This window comes from Podarcis melisellensis, assembly GCF_964234715.1.
Source record: "Podarcis melisellensis genome assembly, chromosome: 3".
In the NCBI taxonomy this organism is placed as follows: Eukaryota; Metazoa; Chordata; class Lepidosauria; order Squamata; family Lacertidae; genus Podarcis; species Podarcis melisellensis.
The window spans coordinates 52,518,013-52,539,235 of record NC_138530.1 but is presented as its reverse complement, the minus strand read 5'-3'; the positions used below and the strand labels follow the sequence as shown (position 1 = coordinate 52,539,235).

Genomic DNA, 21,223 nt, shown 5'->3' with positions numbered 1-21,223 from the left:
CATGCTTTGAGAAGACCCATTGAAATCCATTGGTTTCAGTGGATTTATTCTGAGCATGGTCTAGTTGGATGAGACCCATTTTAAATTAGATTTTCAAAGGTATAGCATTACGACTTGACACAGGCTCTTTCTTTCTCCCATTAATATATACATATGTATGTATACACCTGTATGCATAAATATGTATACCTTTGAAATGTATACTGCCCTGCCATTCCTTCCAATTGCTGCTGATGTGTTTGGATATGTAAGATGGCTCCATTTTTTTAAAAAATGAACTACTTCTAGTGGACAAGCTCCTTTGATCTAACAGGATTGTTGCCTGGTTTATTGTAGACCAGCGACATCTGGCGCCTCCACAAGTGTTCCCCCTTCCCTGCTTCACGATGATTCCTGCATTGACTAGATGACCTTCAAGGTCCCTTCCAGCTTCACAGTTCCGTGACTCTATGATCAAATGTAAATGTTGCCTTATGGTACATTTGCATGTACTGGTGCCATTGCATTTACCCCTCTCAAATATTAGTAGCAGCTTTTTTTTTTTGAGAACAATCATATTTGGGGATTCCTCTCTCTCTCTTTAACCAGGATGCAGATCTAGACTATAAACATTTAGTTTGCTTTCTTAGTATGTGGCTTTCATTAACATACAGAATCATGGCTATTTCCACTTTATTTAAGCTTTCTGCTTTTAGAAAATTGTTGGGGGGGGCGGGGAGTAAAAGTGCTAATTACGACAGCAGCAGTGTGTGTTCTTTTAAACAGAGGCTCCAGCGTCCCTGAAAATGATAGACTGGCTTCAATTGCTGCTGAACTGCAGTTTAGATCATTAAGCCGCCACTCAAGTCCCACTGAAGAACGTGAAGGTGATTGCTGTCTAAATTGTAATGCTTCCCCCTGCCAAATTGTTTATGCATTTCTCCCTAAAACAAACAACCATTTTATTTCAAGGCCAACAAACAACCTTTTTATTTCAAGGCCAACAAACAACCATTTTATTTCAAGGCCAGGTTCTTCTACTGAATTATCAGTTTGACCTTCTCATTCCCAAATACTGTAGGTGTGAATCTATTGGCAGATTAGGATCTATCTTTATTATGCCTTATGGTAGAGCACTTTTCGTAGCAGATCTGCTATTGTAATTTAATGTAGTTGTTTGCATCATTTATGCCCCACTAACAGTAAGTAAAATGAGGAATTGTAAGTCTGGAAAGTGATCAGCTAACCTGCTAATTAACTGCTCTGATGATCAAAGAGGGCATTAACTGAATGATGAAAGGCAACAAGTGATGAAACCAGGCAGGATTCCTGCCGAGACTACGCTTGTGGAATAAATAGAGGCACCACTACTTTGAAGGCTGCGCTCCATAATTAGGACCAACCCCTACAAATCTCTTACAAATTGATACTGAAATATCAACATGTAGGAAGCAGACTCTGTTATTGAAAGCTAGCCATAAATATAAAATGAGAAATTGCCCTTATTTTTACGGCTTCATTATGACTAATCAGGTTATTGTCCATTCCAGACCTAACTTTTTGATTATTAACCCTTCCAAATCTACAATTCTGTGATTCTAATGGGAACCTAGAACATTTCAGGTTTTGACACTCTTTTCAGTTTATTTCAGACAATAATTTTGGATTTCACTTTTTGGTTTTTCTACATTTAATCATATTCCTGTGCACAGTTGTTTTTGTGTGTATAACCTTCAATTTCTATAGAATGAATGCTTTATAGCATTATCTCGTCAGTTCCTCTCTCCCCCCTCCCATCCATCTTAAATTCATGCATCCAAGAGGTTCCTTCTGCTTGAGGTGGGGAGGCATCAGTAGTCTGTGGTGCCATGTAACACTATTTCTGATAGCTTTCTGACCCACAGGAGCAGTGCCTCCAAGGACACTGGGGGCTACTAAAAGGCATTGCATGGGGCAACCCAGCCCGTTTTTATGGCACCGGCCCCTTCCTCCTCCACCAAAACAGATGGGGCTTGTTTCTACCCTTGCAACTAAATAGTCTCTAAAGAGTATGCAGTCAATCTCTGTGTTTATGTAAATAGCTTATACTACCGTGGGGCCCTAATAATAGTTTGAACCATCTTCATATCCTAACATCAACAGGAACCAGTGCTAAGCAGTGGGTAAAAAAACTAAATCAGTTTTCTGCTCTATATCAGTGCCATCAGTTTCTTAAAGCATTTTGTTTTCACAGAGCCTACTTATCCAAAAGGAGACTCAAGTGGATCAGCCCGAAGAAGTTGGGAGCTTCGGACTCTTATCAGTCAGACCAAAGGTAAAGATAAGAGTTAGCTACTTAGCTGTGTTCTGTTTTGCCATTAATGCTAGGTATGATTTTTAGGAGTGCCCTCAATGCCAGTTGGTTTTGCTGTAAGCTCTCGCCAAACTATATCTTCCTGGTAAATGGACTTGTATTTCTGTTAGTACATGGCTTGTAGGGTTGCAAGAAGTTTTGTAAGGAGAACTATATGAATTATTGCGAAAAAGGACTAAAAAGGAGTTTATTTAAGATTTGGATTTTATAGCAATAACTATTAAAATGCAAAATCAAATAGAAAGTTAGAAAACCATTAGTCGAGGTTGACGGACATCCTAGGCTGTGATAGCCAAAGGTTTGTTATGTTGTATAAGATGGGATGTTACTTTTGGAAAACATGTGCAAAAACCAATAAAATTGTATGTATGTATGTATGTATGTATGTATGTATGTATGTATGTATGTACTTCTGTTAGTATACACAAATGTGCATATTGGTGCAAAACTTAAACTTGACAGCCATTGACAGCTCTTATTCTGGTGGAGGATTCAGAAAGTTATGGCATTTACTGAATCATTTCAAGAAGCACCAAACTAACCCAAAGATGAAAATGCCTTTTCACATGAAACCAAGGCGGTACAGTTGCTGCACCATAACCCCTCAGTCATGCATGGCAAAAGGTTAGCAGGAGATGACAATACAGTGGTACCTCCGGTTAAGTACTTAATTTGTTCCGGAGGTCTGTACTTAACCTGAAACTGTTCTTAACTTGAAGCACCACTTTAGCTAATGGGGCCTCCTGCTGCCGCCGCGCCGCCGGAGCACGATTTCTGTTCTCATCCTGAAGCAAAGTTCTTAACCCGAGGTAATATTTCTGGGTTAGCAGAGTCTGTAACCTGAAGCGTATGTAACCTGAGGTACCACTGTAAATACTTGTTCCTGTCTATTCTCATTCATGGCCTAAATTTAAAGTGTACAAAGAATGACTTATGAGTTTTATCAGCATTGCAGCTTACCATATCTTAAACTCATATAGTAATGGTTCTCTATAGTCTGCTTGCTTTTTTTTTGTCTAAAAGTCATTCTCTAACTGCTGCTGAGGTTGATAAGTTTGGCTGATGCCAGACAGTCACGCATGTATGATGCTGTCTTGTGTTAGCCCTCTACTGACTGTCTGATTCGCAGCAACTCATTGAGATTTCAGGCAGAGATCTGACAGCTCTACAGCCTGTTTTCCTTTTAACTGGAGATTCCAGGGATTGAAATTGCAATAACAGGACTTGTTCAAGATTTCCCCCTTTCTTTCTTAATTCCTAGACACTGCTTCCAGGCAGGGACCTATGGAGGCAGTTCAGAAATCTGTCCAGCTGTTTGAAGAAAAGAGGTACCGAGAAATGAGGCAGAAAAATATTATTGGCCAAGTTTGCAACACTCCCAAATCTTACGATAACGTCATGCATGTAGGCTTGAGAAAGGTGACTTTTAAGTGGCAGAGAGGAAACAAAATCGGTAAGTTTCTGGTAAGCTGCTTTTCAGTAAACTGTATTCCTAATTGCAGTTTATTTTACAATACATGAAACCCAAGCAGCATATTCAATGCACTGTTGTTGAAGATAGCATCTGCTGAGTATGTCAGTGCAGTAGTATATGGAGAAGCACTTGGGCTGATTGCCCTTTTCCCCACCCCAAACGCATGATCATCTTTGTGAAGGAGGATATATGTGTGTGCATCACCTGGTCTTCCATTTCTATGTAATCACAGTCTTGTTGTAGTTTATGGATGGAATCAGTTGAAAATTTTACTCGTGTACTCAGTGATGTGTGTACAAATTTGCATTTGTTACAAAGGAGGTTCTTCTGAAATGACCTAGAGGGGACTTTGCCCAAGCAGCTTTCTCTGTATGGAAGTTCTAGCAATTTAAACACTACTTGCCTAAAGCCTCAGTTTCAATTAATACCATTAGAGGATGAACATAGAAGAGTTACATTGAGGATCCATACACATATTTACAGGAGTCATTGTTCATACTGGCAGAATCGTGAGCAATATGTCCAGGCTGCTTACACTGTTATTATTCTTACAATTCTGCAGGAGAAGGTCAATATGGGAAAGTGTATACCTGCATCAGTGTTGACACTGGTGAACTGATGGCCATGAAAGAAGTAAGTACTAGACTAATAAAACACACTGAATTTTTCTATTTTCTGCTTTGTATTAGCAGCAACGTTAATTTTAAAAATCACTGTTTTTTCAGATAAGATTTCAACCAAATGATCACAAAACTATCAAAGAAACAGCAGATGAATTGAAAATTTTTGAAGGCATTAAGCACCCTAACCTGGTTCGGTACTTTGGTGTTGAACTCCACAGGGTAAGCAAACCTCAGTCGCTGACACACACAAATAAGTTAGGTCCGCAAACTTTAATCAGTTTAATTGGTAGGAACACACAGAACCTTTGGGCCCCCCTTTACATGCCACGTTAATATTATGTTGCATTTCATCACATCTGTACATGGTCAGTGGAAACAGTGGATGTGTGATACATTTCAGAACCATATTTGGGGATGTTTTCAGCTAAGTCTAGTCAGAGTAAACTCAGGGATATCCATGAACCTAAGTGAATCATGTCCATTAACTTCAGTGGGTCTACTCTGAGCTGAATAATACCCTTCCTATTTAAGAATCATAACTGGGTGTGATATGGAAGCGTCATACTCCAGCTTCTCAGTATCTTTTTATGTGCTTAAAAGGAGTAGCTGGAGTGGCTTCAGTTTGGGATTGAGGCTGAGCAGAGATGGCCCTAACTGAAATCCCTCCTCTCCGAAGCTGCTGAAGGTGGGGATACGGGTACAGTGTGGGTACCCACAGCAAACAGCAGCATGAAGTGGGTGGCAGTTTAGATGCAGAACAAACTTGTTCTGCAGTCTGCTTCAGAGAGTAGGACTAGAAGTTTGTTGGCATCCGTCTGTCTCGAGAGACGATGGAGTGCAGTCAAACCACTGCATTAGCAGTACCAAAGTGAGCTCCACACCAACCAGGTACAAGACTGGTGTGGAAATTGCAAGGAAGCAGATTTTGGTTAAACCTTAGCAGAAACTTATTTTAAGAGAGATTAAGCAATAGGACAGAGTGTTTTGGGGAGGTGGTTTTCCAAACCAGCAGAAGTATTTTAGTGGAGCCTGGAACGGCATCTATCAGGGATGCTTTTGTTGCAAGATTCCTGCATTAGGCAGCGGGTGAACTCGATAATCTACAAAGTCTGATCCTACTGTGAAATGGATATCACACCATGTCTACACTGGCCCTGCATATTTTATGTTGCAGCATAGATAGTCTTATGGATGTTGTATGAGATAAAAGCATCATTCTTTCATTAGGTATGGTGGCCCAAACTTCTTTTGTCTGGTATGCTTAGCAACCATCTTCATAGCCCACCACAGCAGACAGTTGCCATTTCCCCCCTTACCAGCTGTTGCCTGTATAGAACCCATCTGGGACAAGGTACTGTGCTGTGCAGCTATCATTGCAGACAAAATCACAATATAACAGTAGCTTACAGAAACATGAATATTTGAAAGACTCTTACTCTGCATACAGAAGATGCAATGAAACCAGATGCCTTTCTTTGCTCCCCAACTATAGGAAGAAATGTACATCTTCATGGAATACTGTGATGAGGGAACTCTAGAGGAAGTGTCAAGGCTGGGCCTCCAGGAGCATGTCATTAGGCTTTACACTAAGCAGATCACAACGGCCATCAATGTGCTGCACGAACATGGTATAGTGCACCGGGACATCAAAGGTAAGCAGCACTTTTGAATTCTTTCATTTCCTTTTTTGCTCTGGGCTGATCTGCAGGTTTGCATTTAAAAACCAAACTTTGGGAATATAACAAAACATGGGGATATAAAGCTATGCAAACCCCATGTTAATGAGATTGCCCCAACTTTCTTTATTTCATTTCCCCCATTTCAGGGGGTTGGACAAAATGAACCTTGGGATCCCTTCCAGCGCTACAATTCTATGATTTCATGCATATTCTGCTTTTCCTCCCAGAGGAGCCTGCAGTAGCAAACACACCTATAATTTAAATAAATAAATAATAAATAAATAAACATTCTAAAACAGTTCAAACATTCTACAATCAGTTACAGTGGTACCTCGGGTTACATACACTTCAGGATATAGACTCCGCTAATCCAGAAATAGTACCTCGAGTTAAGAACTTTGCTTCAGGATGAGAACAGAAATCGTCCTCCGGCTACGCAGCGGCACCAGGAGGCCCCATTAGCTAAAGTGGTTAAGAATAGTTTCAGGTTAAGAACGGAGCTCCGGAACGAATTAAGTACTTAACCCGAGGTACCACTGTATGTCACCCTTTTCCTGCTGGATTAGTGCTTCCAGAATCTTATTTTCTGGGACCAGAATGTATTACTGGTGGTGGTTTCTGCAGTTGGTAGCCACCGCCCCTTGAGTTGTTGAAATCTGCTCTGGAGGGTTAGAGGTGGCCCAGGAGAATATTGGAGGGTGACTAGTTGAGGGGAGAGATCTGTGAAAAAATGCTACCCCACCTCTGTACTCCGGGGGAATCCTCCACTGGATCCTAGTGGGATCCTGGGGGTTAGGCAAGCTCCAAGACACCTATTCCCAACTGTGCATAAGCATACATAAAAGAAAAGTATATGAATAAACCAGTATCTTTTCAGATTTTAGGAGGTTGGGCATTGAAAAAGAATATAACCAACAGGCAGCTGTTCTTGCCTACATAGCTTTGATTAGCCTTTACATTTCATCATTTGGAATCCAAGTCACCATTAGGGCCAGAGTTTTAACACTGCCAATCATAAACTGAGGATTGGAATGAAATTCCTTTATCAGGTCAGTGTTATCCCATGAAAGTGTTTCCCAAATGGCTTGCTTTGTGTGTACCAAAGTGCCAAATGATGGTATGAGTCATAGGTCCGACAAGCTGCTTGGCCTCTAGTTGTGGAGTTTGGGCAGGGGCTTGAAAATAGGCCCGTGCTTGGGGAAGAGTTGCTGAGACAGCCCACTGTGCATCCATTTGCAGTGTGAGGAGCTGCTTCTCGACTCTAAACACAGCATGCTGGCCTGCACCTCTTATCCTTCCTAGAGGGAACAGTCCCACATATTGCCTCTACAGGGGAGCTCTTGTGCTCTCATCTCCATTTGGAAGGATGTGTCCTGACTATTGGACCGACCCCCACTTTCCTATACATGTCTCCATTGTAGAAGGAGAAAAAGGAAATTGGGAGCTAGCTGAACTCAGGTCAGTCTAGCTTGCTGCATTTGCCCTGGCAGTCAGGGAGAGCTGCCTGAATGCTTCCTGTCTGGCTGTCTGGTAGGGATGAGGGAAAAGACCACAGGGCCATGTTCAGTTCTCATAGCAACGCTAGTTAGACTGCTTGGGGGCTGAGGTTCTTTCTCCATCTCAGCTAAAGGCTTTAAGGGTGAGTTGATGGAAACAGAGATTAGATGCTGTTTAGCGTTTTGTAGGATAGAGAAACTGCAGTCCTAGTGGCAGCTTCTCTTTCTTGTTCCTCCCTTAGAAAAATGGTGCTGAGTGGGGGGAGGTGTAATAATAGATCCCTCCATGTTTGGGGAGTTGATGTGTGCTGGATTATGGAAAAAGGCTTTGGCAAATGAATCAAAGAAGTGGGTATCTCCCAGCTCCTGGTTATGTGCAAGACTCTTTTAGACCTAAAATAAAGTTTTTCTGTTTCCACAAGTTGTAAGTAGATACAGTGGTACCTCGGGTTACATACGCTTCAGGTTACATACGCTTCAGGTTCCAGACTCCGCTAACCCAGAAATAGTACCTCGGGTTAGGAACTTTGCTTTAGGATGAGAACAGAAATTGTGCTCCGGCGGTGCGGCGGCACCAGGAGGCCCCATTAGCTAAAGTGGTCAAGAATAGTTTCAGGTTAAGAACGGAGCTCCGGAATGAATTAAGTACTTAACCCGAGGTACCACTGTATCTATGCCTGGTTGTCTAGCAAGACCTCCAGACCAGTAATTAGGGTGATCACTCTATAATAAACTGTCTCCTTTGGGTTTTAAATCCTGTCTAATTTTTTATTTAAGAATCAATCACTCTTCCCCCCTCCCTTTCAGGAGCAAACATATTTCTTACTTCATCGGGGCTGATTAAGCTGGGAGACTTTGGCTGCTCAGTAAAATTAAAGAATAATACACAGACGATGCCTGGCGAAGTGAATAGTACTTTGGGGACTGCAGGTAATAGAGAACATGCCAAGGAAGTTTCCTTGTGTGTACTGACTAAAACCAATGAAATGTGTTATTGTAGATAATGGCTCTGATGCATTGTTTTGCTATGGGCACGTGAGCTCCGATGTTCACATTGATAGTCAGGTGCCTAGCCTTACCCATGCTGGCTTACCCATTCATTTCAACTGGCACACATTCCCTTGTGTATGGGAACAAACCTCTTGACTTGAGGCTCTGAGGAATCGCTGCCAGTCAGTATAGGCAGCTCTGAGTCTGACTTGTCTTGCTTCAAAGTTAACATTTACAAAAAGGATCAGATGTGCTTTACATTATTAAAATGCAAAAACAAATCACTGTGTGGGTGTGTCTGATTTCATGCCCCTTCCAGCCCCCTCACCCATCCCATACCCTGGGATGAGAATACCAGTTTGTTAGTCATGAAAACAGAGAGTGTGTGATGCACTTTGGACATTTAATTTTTAAAAGATCTATTCCTAAAAATGAATTCTATTCCTAAAACTTTCTAGACATTCTAGACAGCACTAGTTGTATTTCAAAATCTTTAAATAATTTGCAGAATGACTTTACCTTGGGAGCTCATTTCGCACTTGCTCTGCAACAGAAGACTAATGAAACGTTTATTCCTCTCTAGTCAGAGCACAGGGAACAAATTATATGTGAAACATTATTTGTTTTTGAAAAAGATGAATGGTATTGGCTAAAGAATTTTATATCAATGGTTGCACAAGTAAATAATTTGATTATGTCTATCAGTTTTAAACTACAAATCTGGTTTTGTAGGCATCGGTTTAAAGTTGACATAAATTCTTATTGTCGGCTGCTTAGTGTAAGAGAATTTTAAAGATGTGGATTTCTGGTTCTGTAGCAGTCCAGCATAACCACAGTTTTGCAATTTTCCATTGCTTGGGGCAAGTACAAAACTGGGGTGTGTAACTCTTTAGTTTAGCAGAAAATATCTGGAGGTGATTCGTATTAAACTTGTGAAAATATTTTTAAAGTATTGACTACGTGCATTTAACACATTGTAACAGGGAGCTGATGATCAAATAATCAATTTGTGCTTGCCAGCAAGACAAAACTTAGGGGTAACTTACTATTCTGTTGGACATGATTTGGTTTCTCAGATGAATCCCATTTGGAGAAGACTCTTCTTCCTTTTGTTACATAATCTGATGTGATTATCTGTGTTGTTTCAAAGCATACATGGCTCCTGAAGTGATCACTAGAGCTAAAGGAGAAGGCCATGGGCGTGCAGCAGATATCTGGAGTCTAGGCTGTGTTGTGATTGAGATGGTCACTGGGAAGGTAAGTGTTATTGTGCAAGATTAAGCCAACCTCAAATACTCATGAAGCTGTATGGTAGTCTAAAAGACATATGGACAATCTGTGACCCATATGTGTGAAATAGTGTTTCTGTATGCATGGGGGCCCGGGGGCAAAAGATGCCCAACTTTGTCTAAAAAACCTGTGGCTGAAACAGAGAAAATTGTTGAGGAATTGTACATGGGATTGTTGTGTTTGTGTGTGTGTGTGTGTGTGTGTGTGTGTGTGTGTGTGTTGCTATTAAAGGTCATATAGGCAGGAGGACAAGGACTCATTTTGCATAATAAAATAAAAGCTCTGTTTTATTTGCTTAGTGTGCTCTCCTCATACAAAGGCCTGCTTTGGATGTGGATACTTTGGGTTAATAAACTGCGATGTGAATAAACTTGTTATCCAATGCCATCTGTGAAATTTCTCATAATGGAGAGAACATAATCAAGTCTGCTCCATATATTCGTCTTCATTCTCCTTTCAGTAAAATACCTGTATGTTAACTGTGTGTGACTGGAAGCACAAATATTTGACTGCCCCCACATACATAGAGCAGGTGGTAGTATCAACGCGGATTTAATTCCTGTGTAGAAACTAATAATTTATGAAGGAGCTTCTGTTTTGGAGGGCAGGCTGGACAGGATACTAGACTGTTAAATTTCCCCCCAGTTTGGAATGTAGCCACTGCATTTATGTTGTGTATTAGTGAAACATCCACTATGCTGTGCTCTGCAGGAAAGTCCAAAGATAGAAGCACTCAAAATAATTGAACTAATACTGAAGCCCCGTTTTGTATTCAGCATGTGTATTAAGCCATCTCTGAGTTGTAGGGAAATGTTTTGGGGACAGAATGTTTTGTTTGCTGCCATTACCAGAGCCAAGAAATACAGAAAACTCTCGGTTCTGAGCATCTGATAACTGCAGTATAGAAAGCAGAACCTCTTCCCCATCTGCTGAGTATAATTTATTGGGGCTTTTACTGCTGTGTAATTGTATCCCAACAATTTTCACTTATTGCTGGAACACATGTTTTTCAGAATGCCCTGGTCTCTAATGTATTTGAAAGATAATAATAGGTTGTAATCCACTACGGTTCTGTCATTTCAGAATGGCCATTCTTTGCTTTGAGTGTTATTCTGTATCCTATTTCATTTTGGGTTTTGTTTCCCCATTTTTGATAATGTAAATCTGTAATCGTGTGTGTGTGTGTGTGTGTGTGTGTGTGTGTGTGTGTAGGATTTATGCAAAGAGCTGTATCATATTATACCCATATTATTTATATGGATAGAGGTCCATATAGTTGTTATGTAATGCTCCTTGATGTGCAGGTTGAGTGTTAATGTATTTAATGGAACAGGGAAGTAGCTAATTTTCTATATACTGACAGTGGCGGAGCTTTATACTTCGGCACCAGGGGGGGGCGGAGAGCAGGTGGGGCGGGGCTGGCATGTGTCCTGGGGGTGGGGCACACTGCCTGCAGGGGCGTGGTGCCCAGTGTGGGCAAGTGGGGGCAGTCGTGATGGCACCCTACCGGGACCGTGCTGCCGGGGATGGGGCACTCCCCCCCCCCACTCCTCTTCCTGTGTATACTGATAGAATTTTTCTCCATAAGACTGTGCACTTGTTTAAAATCCTAAGAGGAGCCCTTCTGGATCAGGCTAAAGGCCCATCTAGTCTGGCACCCTGTTCTCACCGTGGCCAACCAGATGCTATTGGGAAGCATACAAGCAGGACCTGAGTGCAGTCCGAATTGAAACTTGCACAGTATGCTACTCAAGGGTTTTATGCTGCTCATGGAGAAATGCAGCAGCAAGCCTATGTTAAATCAATTCATTTGCAAGCTTACCCTTTCAACACTGATACACCTCCTTCGTTGCAGAGGCCCTGGCATGAATTTGAGCACAACTTCCAGATAATGTATAGAGTAGGGATGGGCCATAAGCCTCCCATCCCAGAAAAGATAAGCCCAGAAGGAAAGGACTTCCTTTCTCACTGCCTGGAAAGTGAGCCAAAGATGAGATGGACAGCTAGCCAGCTCCTCGACCATTCATTTGTCAAGGTTGGTTTACCTTGTTTTGTTCTAATTTCCATCAAGAATAGGATCGGGATGTTAGAGAACTGAATCTCTCTTCAGGTTACAATTGCACTGGCCAGGAGCACAAGGCAGTTGCTGGATCTGATACTCTGAAGCAGGGAGTCTGCTATATCCTTGTGTCTCCACACAGTTAAAACCCCTAAAATGGCCAGGGTCCTAGATCATGTGGAGAGGCTATGCACATGGTATTACAGGTTTCGTGTTTCAGTACTTCAGCACCAACACATGGACAGCAGTTTGCATGAGGGCCTTCAAGGATGCCATCTAGAGAGCAGTGCCATAAAACATTGCCATCTCCTTCACATGACTGTAATCACATGAGAGCTTGAAAAACTACAGCAGACTCTTTCCATCTTCCTTTAAGCCCTACTTAGACATGTGATAATATCATGTGATATTTGCTGGCCTCACCCATTCTGTCACATCTCACTTGCTCAGCCCACTACCCTCCTGCTGGAGGACAAATGCTGTCCTCATGTAGGATCCCTGGCCAGTGCAAGTACAGAAGGTTTTCTACCTGGAGGCTTTTTCCTATGTGTGGAGGGGTGGGGGTGGGGAGCCAGGATGTCCCCACTTTCCTCTCTCACAATTCTACTGAGGGTTTAGTGCCTTTAAAAGACTACAGATAGCCAACCGGAGAGGAGAAGGAAGAGACATGGAGTGCTTACTAAAACAATTTTAAGTTTTAAAAGAACAAATTATTATTAATGGATTTTCTTATCCATCCTTGACCATGAGGTCCCAGAGTGAGTTGTGATGGTTTAAATATATAATGCTGAAATCAGTTAAAATGTATCTTGTTAAATCCCCCACGGGAGTGAGTATTCACACCAGTATACGTCTGGAAAAGCAACCCTATGCAAGTATTCCATTTCCTCCCACAATGGGGGAAAGTACTGGAAGAGGAGCAGTGTGTGCCCTTTCAGAGCTAGCTGCCTTTTCTCTGGGTGTTAATGCCAGCCTAGTCTGTTTTAGGTTATAGTGCATTTCTGGTGATTTTTTTATCCACTATGATTGAGTTCAATGAAACATTATTGCAAACATTTAATTAACATGCTTAATTCTTGGTAAAATACTATTACTATTACTTTTATTATTATTATTATTTTATTATGAGCTGGGAAAGCCTGATACCATAGCACCAGTTACAGATAGGTAGCCATGTTGGTCTGCCATAGTCAAAACAAAAAAATTTCCTTCCAGTAGCACCTTAAAGACCAACTAAGTTAGTTCTTGGTATGAGCTTTCGTGTGCATGCACACTTCTTCAGATACCAGATGGTATCTTCAGATGGTATCTGAAGAAGTGTGCATGCACACGAAAGCTCATACCAAGAACTAACTTAGTTGGTCTCTAAGGTGCTACTGGAAGGATTTTTTTTATTTTGTTTCGACTACGGCAGACCAACACGGCTACCTACCTGTAAATGAATGAGCAGCGCTGTCTTTACAGAGAGCTGCAGAGCAGAGCCCTCATTGAACCTGTGCACAGTAGATTTGATTATTTTTGTTTTCTCCCGGTCACTGTAACCCATCCCAGGTGTGTACAGATGAAGAATGAAGTTATGCACAATGCGTGGCCTCCTGTTCTCTGGTGAAGTATCTCTTAATCACTACTGTATGTAATATTTACATAAAGACTATGCTGAGACCCAGGATACAGTTCAAAAGTTTCCGTGACTGAAGACTGCACAGGTGACCAGCGTCACTTCTACTGCTGCTCTCATTCATTTTCCTTTGGTGGGCGTTGCTCCCAGGACGATGCCCACGAGTTCAAAGAAGCTGCATGTTTCCGTGAAAGTGCCATTACTACTGTATAATGGACCATGACCTTATTTTTGTTCCTTCGCCTCCATTTCTCATATGACTGAGAACTGTAAAGTTAATATGTAGTATTTTTGAACTTTCTAGGTTCGAAAAAAAGCAAAGGTTAGTGTTATATCAGGTATTCTGGACCTTGTTTTTACTCTCCTGTTTGTTGAGTGCACTGACTGTGAACTTCTACCTTTTTTTGTTGTTTTTTTATTGGCCAGCTTGATTTGTTATGCAAAGGCTGTTTGATGAAATCTAAAGGCCTTTCCTCAATAAATTGTTTATTTTAGGAAGTCTTTTTCTTTATTTCATTGTTTGAAGCTGTTATGTGTTAATTCTGTCAGCACATTCAAGGGCTGTCATTTTACAGTACTTCTGCAACATTTTAATAGTCTAGTTTAGCTCATTGATCTAAACCATAGTGTACATCACCAAAACCGTTGCAATTTATCTCTACTGATAAGGTAAGTAGCAGCTTCAGGATTTGTTCACAACTGTGACTTGACCTGCTCTTTAGTCCTCTGCCCAGTCTGAAGTTTGAACACCAGTGCGCAGAAGTAACTGGCGCTTACTTATCGATCCTAAAACACATTTGATGTGCGGGTATAATTCTGGTGGCATTTTAAGACCTGTAACCTTTAATAGCCAAGTTCTTTTGATAATTCTACAACATTCAACTTTCAGGTCTTTTGTTATTCATCACAGAAGTGAATCTTGAAAGGCTGCTTTTGTGATTTTCTTATGTGTCTTCCCTCTCCCTCTCTGATGTGTCTCCCTCTCTGATGCTAGTTAATAAGCATTTGTGCTGTATTTGCCTTTATAACTTTTGTTTTGTTTCAGAAAAGATCCTTTTTAGGTATAAAAAAGTAAAACTGCTTGGGATGACATGACAAGACCAAATCTAATCCCTTGGTGGTGGTGTTCATCATGTGCAAATAGCAAGAATAGACTGTACAGTCATACCTTGGTTTTCAAATGCCTTGAGAGTCAAACATTTTGGCTCCGGAATGCCGCAAACCCAGAAGTGAGTGTTCCGGTTTGCAAACAGTCTTTGGAACTGGAATGTCTGATATGGCTTCCCTGGCTTCTGGTTGGCTGCAGGAGCTTCCTGTAGCCAATCGGAAGCCGCGCCTTGGTTTCCGAATGTTTTGGAAGTCGAACAGACTTCTGGAAAGGATTCTGTTCAACTTCTGAGGTACCACTGTAATCATAATATAATGAAGTCTTCAGATGAGCAGGCCATCATGCGATTGTGTTCATTGTGTGGGTCACAAACTGGGTTGCATGAATCAGCCCAAGTGTTTGAGGTGGATGCTTGGCATCTTAAAAACCTGTAAACAGTGAAGAGCACAGTAGAATATATTATTTGCTCTTAAAAGCAAAGACAACTGAATGCTTCTATTATATTGTTTGAAGCTGAACTTGGGGGGGGGGTTAAAAGAAAGCCAGGTGTTAGACCTCTTCTGTCTTATTAGTTTGAAGTTATTGGGTAATGTAGATTCATAAAAATTACAAACTAAATATTCATTATTTTAACATCTTTATTTTTGTATAAACATAATATTTAATATTATTTGTGTTAAGGCAATTTTAAAACATACAGTTGTTCATGGGGCGTGAACACTGATACTTAACAAGACAATACAAAATTGCTTTAATACACCAAACCAGAGTCAAATTTTGTTATTTTGGCAAGTACCCTTTCAATCTCAGGTGATATTTTTCTCAGTACCTGCCTACTTGTGGAGAGCTGGGATTCAGTGTTAAATGTACATGTTCAAATTTTAGGTTTTCAGAATGTCAAAATAAGCATAACAGATCATCACAAAACCTCGACTGTTTATGCCTCCAACTCTCACTGCAGTCAGAAGAATTTGAGGAAGTGCAAGGAATGAATCAGGTATGGAAGTAATTTCTTTTATAATGATAACCCTCTTCCAAAGGTTATACTGAACTAAAATAGCCATATTGAGTTAAATCATGAGGCCAGGTTAGTTATTTATATGGGGTCATTGGTGCATATGGCTTTCTAGTCAAATAGAGAGCTGCCACTGTTTAATGGAGTACTAATACTTCATTGTCTGCCATCCACTTCCAGTTTCTCACCCTCTAAGCTTTTAGGCTCTGTCTGTGAGTGTGAAAGATTAGATGTGTCAAGAGTTCTTGGAAATGGTAAAGGTAAAGGTTAGGGTGTGGCGCTCATCTCGCTTTTTAGGCCGAGGGAGCCGGCATCATGTGGGTCAGCTTTCCAGGTCATGTGGCCAGCATGACTAAACCACTTCTGGCACAACAGAACACCATGACCTACAGTATTCATCTACTTGCACTGGCTTGCTTTTGAACCTCTAGAGCTCCAGTTGTTCTGTCCCAACTTCTTGGAAATGAGCCAAAGGCAAGTGTAGCTCCCAAACATCAGAGGGTCCAGCTGGCTGAGTTCCAAATTGCTTTTTAAACTACTGTTTAAAATGAATATTTTAGGGGCTTGGCACAGGCCTTGCTGATAGGGAAACTGGCTCAGTGTTGTGCCCAGACTGAACAACACACCTCTGCTACTATTCACAGGTGAGGTATGTGCCTTTTCTAAGCATATTCATACTTCTGCCAGAAGGTTGAGATTCATAATGCAGTCCTAATGCTTTTGGGCTGTTGATAATTATGAACAACCTATGCATGATACTATGATTAAAAACTTTTTACTGACTCAGTGGTGTCCAAGGATCACTGCTTGTGTGTTTTGGAAGCAGATCAGTCATCCTAGAAATATGCTCCTCAGAGGAAGCTCAGTGTAGGTAAGGGTCACTTAACGCCATGTTTGTTGTGTAATTCCTCTGCATTTAATTAGCTAGTAACTGTGTAAACAGACACCTCTTGTTTCCTTGTTGGTATTTATGGACTGGTTTAATTGCATTGGCCCTCAGTTGTGGCCACAGCTTGTTCCATTAAGTGGCAGTGAGGAGGAGTTTGCTCCATGCTGTAATAGTCATAAGGTGTGAGAGGGGGGATTCTAATTAACATGCATCAACATGGTTTTAAAAGTGGTGAATTTTAACATTCTGAAAAAATAATCCAAAAATCAGGAGCAGCTGAGGCAGAAACTGCATCTCCCCCCCCCCCCCCGAATGTAACACATACAGAAACATACACCTTGGAGAATGTAATTTTATAAGGGAGCTTGCCAACATTCTATTCACCCCCCCCCCCCCGGTTATGGGGCTTTTTAAGATAACAAAGACCACACATAGTCTGTATCCCAGTCAGCGACTGATTCATGAGCTAGCTTTTTTATCGCCTTCTGAGTTGCTTAACGAAGTAGTCAGCAGAATGCGAGTAGTAGAACTTTTTATGTTTCTCTTAAGGCTACAGGGTAAGAACATCAAATTCTTCCTTATAACAAATGTTTTCATAGGACCCGATCCTTCACTCTGACATGTTTGCATGCAGACTGTAGGCTTGAATCTTGAATAGTTACTTGAGTCACTGCTGACAAGGAGTTTGTGTGGACAAATGTGCAGGTTTGGTCTCATTGCTGTTTGTTTTTGTGTGTAAGGATGGGGTAGGTTAAGAACCACTGGACTTCCTTGAACTTGACAGAGGGCAAGCAAAAAGCACTAGGGCAGCAGCAGCAGCATTTCAATTCTGAACAGCTGCTCAGCTCGTGGAGCTCTGTAGTAAAGAGTAAAAGCAACATCACTAGTCAAAATAAGTTCACCCCCCTGCAGAATGTGACTAACTTAACAGCACATCCTGAAAATATATGACTGGCAGATGGTCTTTTGTTACATCACTGTTGTATAACCCCTTTTTCAATGAAGACTTAAAGGTTTTGCTTTATAGAGTGTATATCGTTGCAAAAAACATTTTTTTATTTTCTCTCCCTTCTTTTGTCAAATTATGACAAAAGCACAATGGGAAAAAAGCCAAATATTTGCTTCTGGTGGTTATTGATATCTAGGGCCAAGTATACACTTACGTAACTTTCTCACCTTCGACAGACCACTGTCACTTATCCACCACCAGTTCAGGCCTCAGATATTGTTGGATGTCTACTATAAATCATTTCAAATATCTCCTGCATTTTCTCCTACACATAACCAAACCCAAAGAGACAAAGGAAAAAGCAGGGTATAAAATAGTACACTTGTAGGGTCATTTAATCCAAGACGTGGCCCCCATCCAATTTGAAACCATACCCGGACCCTGCTTTGCTTAGTGCTACTAGCAGTTTTATTATTTATTGGTAAGGTCAAATATGCGTACCAAGTACATGATCTAGCCCAGATTAAGTACATTTGAGGACAAGTGATTTCTCAAACATGCTTAAAGTGCTGAATTCTGGATACAGTGGTACCTCGGATTACAAACGCTTCAGGTTACAGACTCTGCTAACCCAGAAATACTACCTCAGGTTAAGAACGTTGCTTCAGGATGAGAACAGAAATTGCGCGGTGGCAGCGGGAGGCCCCAATAGCTAAAGTGGTACCTCAAGGTTAAGAACAGAACTCCGGAACGAATTAAGTTCTTAACCCAAGGTACCACTGTAGATCCTTTACTTAGAGCACAACAAAAACTGAAAACAAAACCCTAGTACTTGTAACACGGAAAGTAGATTGTAAAGATTCCTGTCCTATGATACACAGTTAAAAATTACCAGCTTTTAACTCCAAATGAGTCTTCTTATACTCATTAAAAGGCAGGTGCAGTGTCTTTTCATATGGTGCCTACGATACCTGCACTTCCAACCCTCACCTTCCCACACAATTTCTAAAGGCACTGGCAATGTTACTGTACAACCCACCAGTCTTTGCAGACTTACATACAATGAATGTGAACACATTCAGCATTTACTGAACAGCAGTCTTTCTAACAGCTTGCATCACCCATTTCTTCAACACTTGTCCATTTTGCTGATGACATGGTACATTTATATTGACTGCATAGCTACTGTGGCGACAGCCAAACTACACTAAGACATCACCCACAAAATCTTGAGGTTCCTCTCTTAACGGAACAGATCCTTCTACAAGTGATGTCAGCCAGTTTCATTCATTCTACCTTCTCTGCGCCTGCATGAATTTTACAGTGAAATTTGGGGGGAAAGTTGGTGAAGGGAAATTTGTCACTTCCAAACAGGAACTGCTATGTTTCAACAGGGCTTTCCTAATCTAAAAAAGTAAGGCAAGCTTGAAAGGTCCAAGCATCTTGGGAGCTGCTAGCTGATGAAGTGCTGAGCCCCACTGCCAAAAACATCCACCTCTGCACCAGAGAAGCAGTCTGTGTAACACAATTTTTTAAAAAGGCCCAAGAAATTACAGGCCACTTAATGTAACACCTGTTCCAGGGCAACTTTATCTACAGAACAACAATTCTTGCTAAACATAACCTTCAGAAGACAAGTCCTGTCTCGCTATCCCTTAATTTGAGTGTCAACAAGGCATGTGAACTTCCAAAATGTTCTGATGAAGTCCCTCAACAAAAGCTCTGAAGCAGCTTAGAAATAATGGCAAAGCAGCAGGTAAGAACTCATGGATCAGTAACTGGTTAAGTGACAGGAAGCAGAGCCTCAGACTAATCGTACAGTTCTCATAGTGAAGGCATGTAAACAGGGTCCCCGATAATATCTGTATTGGAGTGGGTGGTGGTTTTTTTTTTTACTTTTTCATAGGGATGAGCAGTGACATGTCAGAGTTTATGATATGACCTAATTATTCAGAGTGGCTAAGACCAAAAAGGGACTACAGAGAGTTCTGAAAGAGGTGAATGAGCAATAAAATTAACCGTAAAAAGTTACTGTCCCCAATGCTAACTTTCCATGTACAGTGCCGGGGTCAAATTTGACAGTAACTGGGAAGGTCTTTGTGGGCAAAGTGGATAGCCCAATAAAAGACAGCCCTGTACCCAACTGCTGTGAAAAGGGCATATAGAGCTGGGAATAAAACTTCCTTTATAGAAAAATATATTGCCAAACTTGGAATGCTGTGCACATTTCTGGTCACTTAAAAAGTACACTGTAGAGCTGTATAACACACAAAAAGGGCAAGTGAAATTATCAGGGGGCTGAAGTAAGGTCAACACTGGAGGTTATTTAGGGAAAAATCAAGAGGGAGACACAAAATTATGGTGTAGAAAAAGTACACCTGGTGTGGAAATGTATGTCTTCCTCTCATGATACTAGACTTCAGGGTCATCCAATGAAACTGGATGGTAAGAAATTAAAGACAGACGAAAGGGAGAATGTCACACAGTGCATCATTAAACAATGAAACTTGCTCCCTCAATGTGTGATGGCTAACTTCAGACAGTTTTTAAAAGGGATTGAACAAATTCACAGGTGATAAGGCTTAATTTCTGGAGAAAATAAATTTCACTTTCTTATAAAACAACTAAAACGGATTGACAGTGTTAATCCGCCTAAGATTATGGGGAAGAAGGAAGAAGAAACTGATCCTCAATTCCTTCAGATGCTTGCTGCACTGTCATTGCATATTTTATTTTCCTTAATTTGAATAGGGGGAAATTTGAAAATAATGTGCAGAATATGAACCAATATCCCCTGCAAGTTGGAGGAATAAGGGGCAAAGAGAATGAATTCATGGCCATCTCACTGCATTCGGCTTCCGTAGATTTGAAGGAGAATGATACACTGCAGTCCACAGGAGGTGTGCATGTTCCCTTTGGGTATGAAGCAGTCTCTGGAGCTTTCACTTTCATTTTTCCTTGTGGCCGTGGTTGCCGTAAGTCGAGCCTTTGTTTATTTCCGTAACTCCTATCATCCATCGACCACCAACAGTAGCTGAAATAAGAAGAAGAATAGGATCGTTTCATTAATCACCAGTCAAGAGAGAAGTGGAGCCCACCACAAGTCTGCCTTCAGGCATTCAGAAGAGCCTAGTGTGTTATCTTTTAAACAGCTAAGCACCTCAGCATGTTATGTGAAGAAGAGTGAGCACCCTGGCAATTTGGGATGTTGTGAGAAAAACCAAACATTTTAATCTGAAGTCGTACAACTGGCCAACAGCTAATAGGTCAAAACCTGGTGAGAGCAGAAGTGCAACTCTGCCAGCACTCAACAAGTTGGTGGATGAACAGGAATGTCTTAGCCTAGCACTAGTTCACCATAAAGCATGCATAGGCCATCTGCTAAGCACACAAGTTAACTGCTTTAAGTTCTAAGTGTTAACATTTTATTATTGTAACTTGCAGGAATAGTGCCAACTGAATTGCAGCCTGCATGCAGGTATCTTAGTACAAATAATGGTATTTCTATAAGGCATTTTTTAAAGAGAGAAAAGTATACTTGTTCCCCCCTTCAGTGAACTCATAAAATGGAACCCAGATAGGCCACCATGATGAGCCTGTAAACAACTGTCAAAAACTTTTTGACACCACAATGTTTATTTTATTGTTCAGCTGTAAAATCCTTAAGCGATTATGTGTATGTACCAGTAAGGCTACATTCA

General features: G+C 41.1%; 2 protein-coding genes across 13 annotated transcripts in view; one reads left to right on the top strand and one right to left on the bottom strand.

Annotated features, from left to right (window-relative positions):
• MAP3K4 (mitogen-activated protein kinase kinase kinase 4) overlaps positions 1–14,059 on the top strand; it is a 75,368-nt gene extending 61,309 nt beyond the window's left edge. For all 5 annotated transcript variants that reach the window (XM_081906777.1, XM_081906776.1, XM_081906774.1 and 2 more), the window contains 10 exons: positions 766–866; positions 2,213–2,293; positions 3,594–3,785; positions 4,369–4,439; positions 4,532–4,648; positions 5,922–6,081; positions 8,412–8,534; positions 9,745–9,851; positions 11,740–11,919; positions 13,495–14,059. In XM_081906777.1, the coding sequence (XP_081762903.1) occupies positions 766–866; positions 2,213–2,293; positions 3,594–3,785; positions 4,369–4,439; positions 4,532–4,648; positions 5,922–6,081; positions 8,412–8,534; positions 9,745–9,851; positions 11,740–11,919; positions 13,495–13,515 (1,153 nt within the window). In that variant the 3' untranslated portion in view covers positions 13,516–14,059. The remainder of the gene's footprint in view (positions 1–765; positions 867–2,212; positions 2,294–3,593; positions 3,786–4,368; positions 4,440–4,531; positions 4,649–5,921; positions 6,082–8,411; positions 8,535–9,744; positions 9,852–11,739; positions 11,920–13,494) is intronic.
• A 1,234-nt stretch (positions 14,060–15,293) lies between these two features.
• AGPAT4 (1-acylglycerol-3-phosphate O-acyltransferase 4) overlaps positions 15,294–21,223 on the bottom strand; it is a 47,690-nt gene continuing 41,760 nt past the window's right edge. For 4 of the 8 annotated variants that reach the window (XM_081906919.1, XM_081906917.1, XM_081906918.1 and 1 more), the window contains exon 9: positions 20,216–20,556. In XM_081906919.1, coding sequence (XP_081763045.1) covers positions 20,471–20,556 — 86 coding nt within the window. In that variant the 3' untranslated portion in view covers positions 20,216–20,470. Of the gene's footprint in view, positions 15,716–16,066; positions 20,557–21,223 lie in introns of those variants that run through there. The other 4 variants (XR_014167193.1, XR_014167192.1, XR_014167194.1 and 1 more) reach the window with 4 other exon arrangements.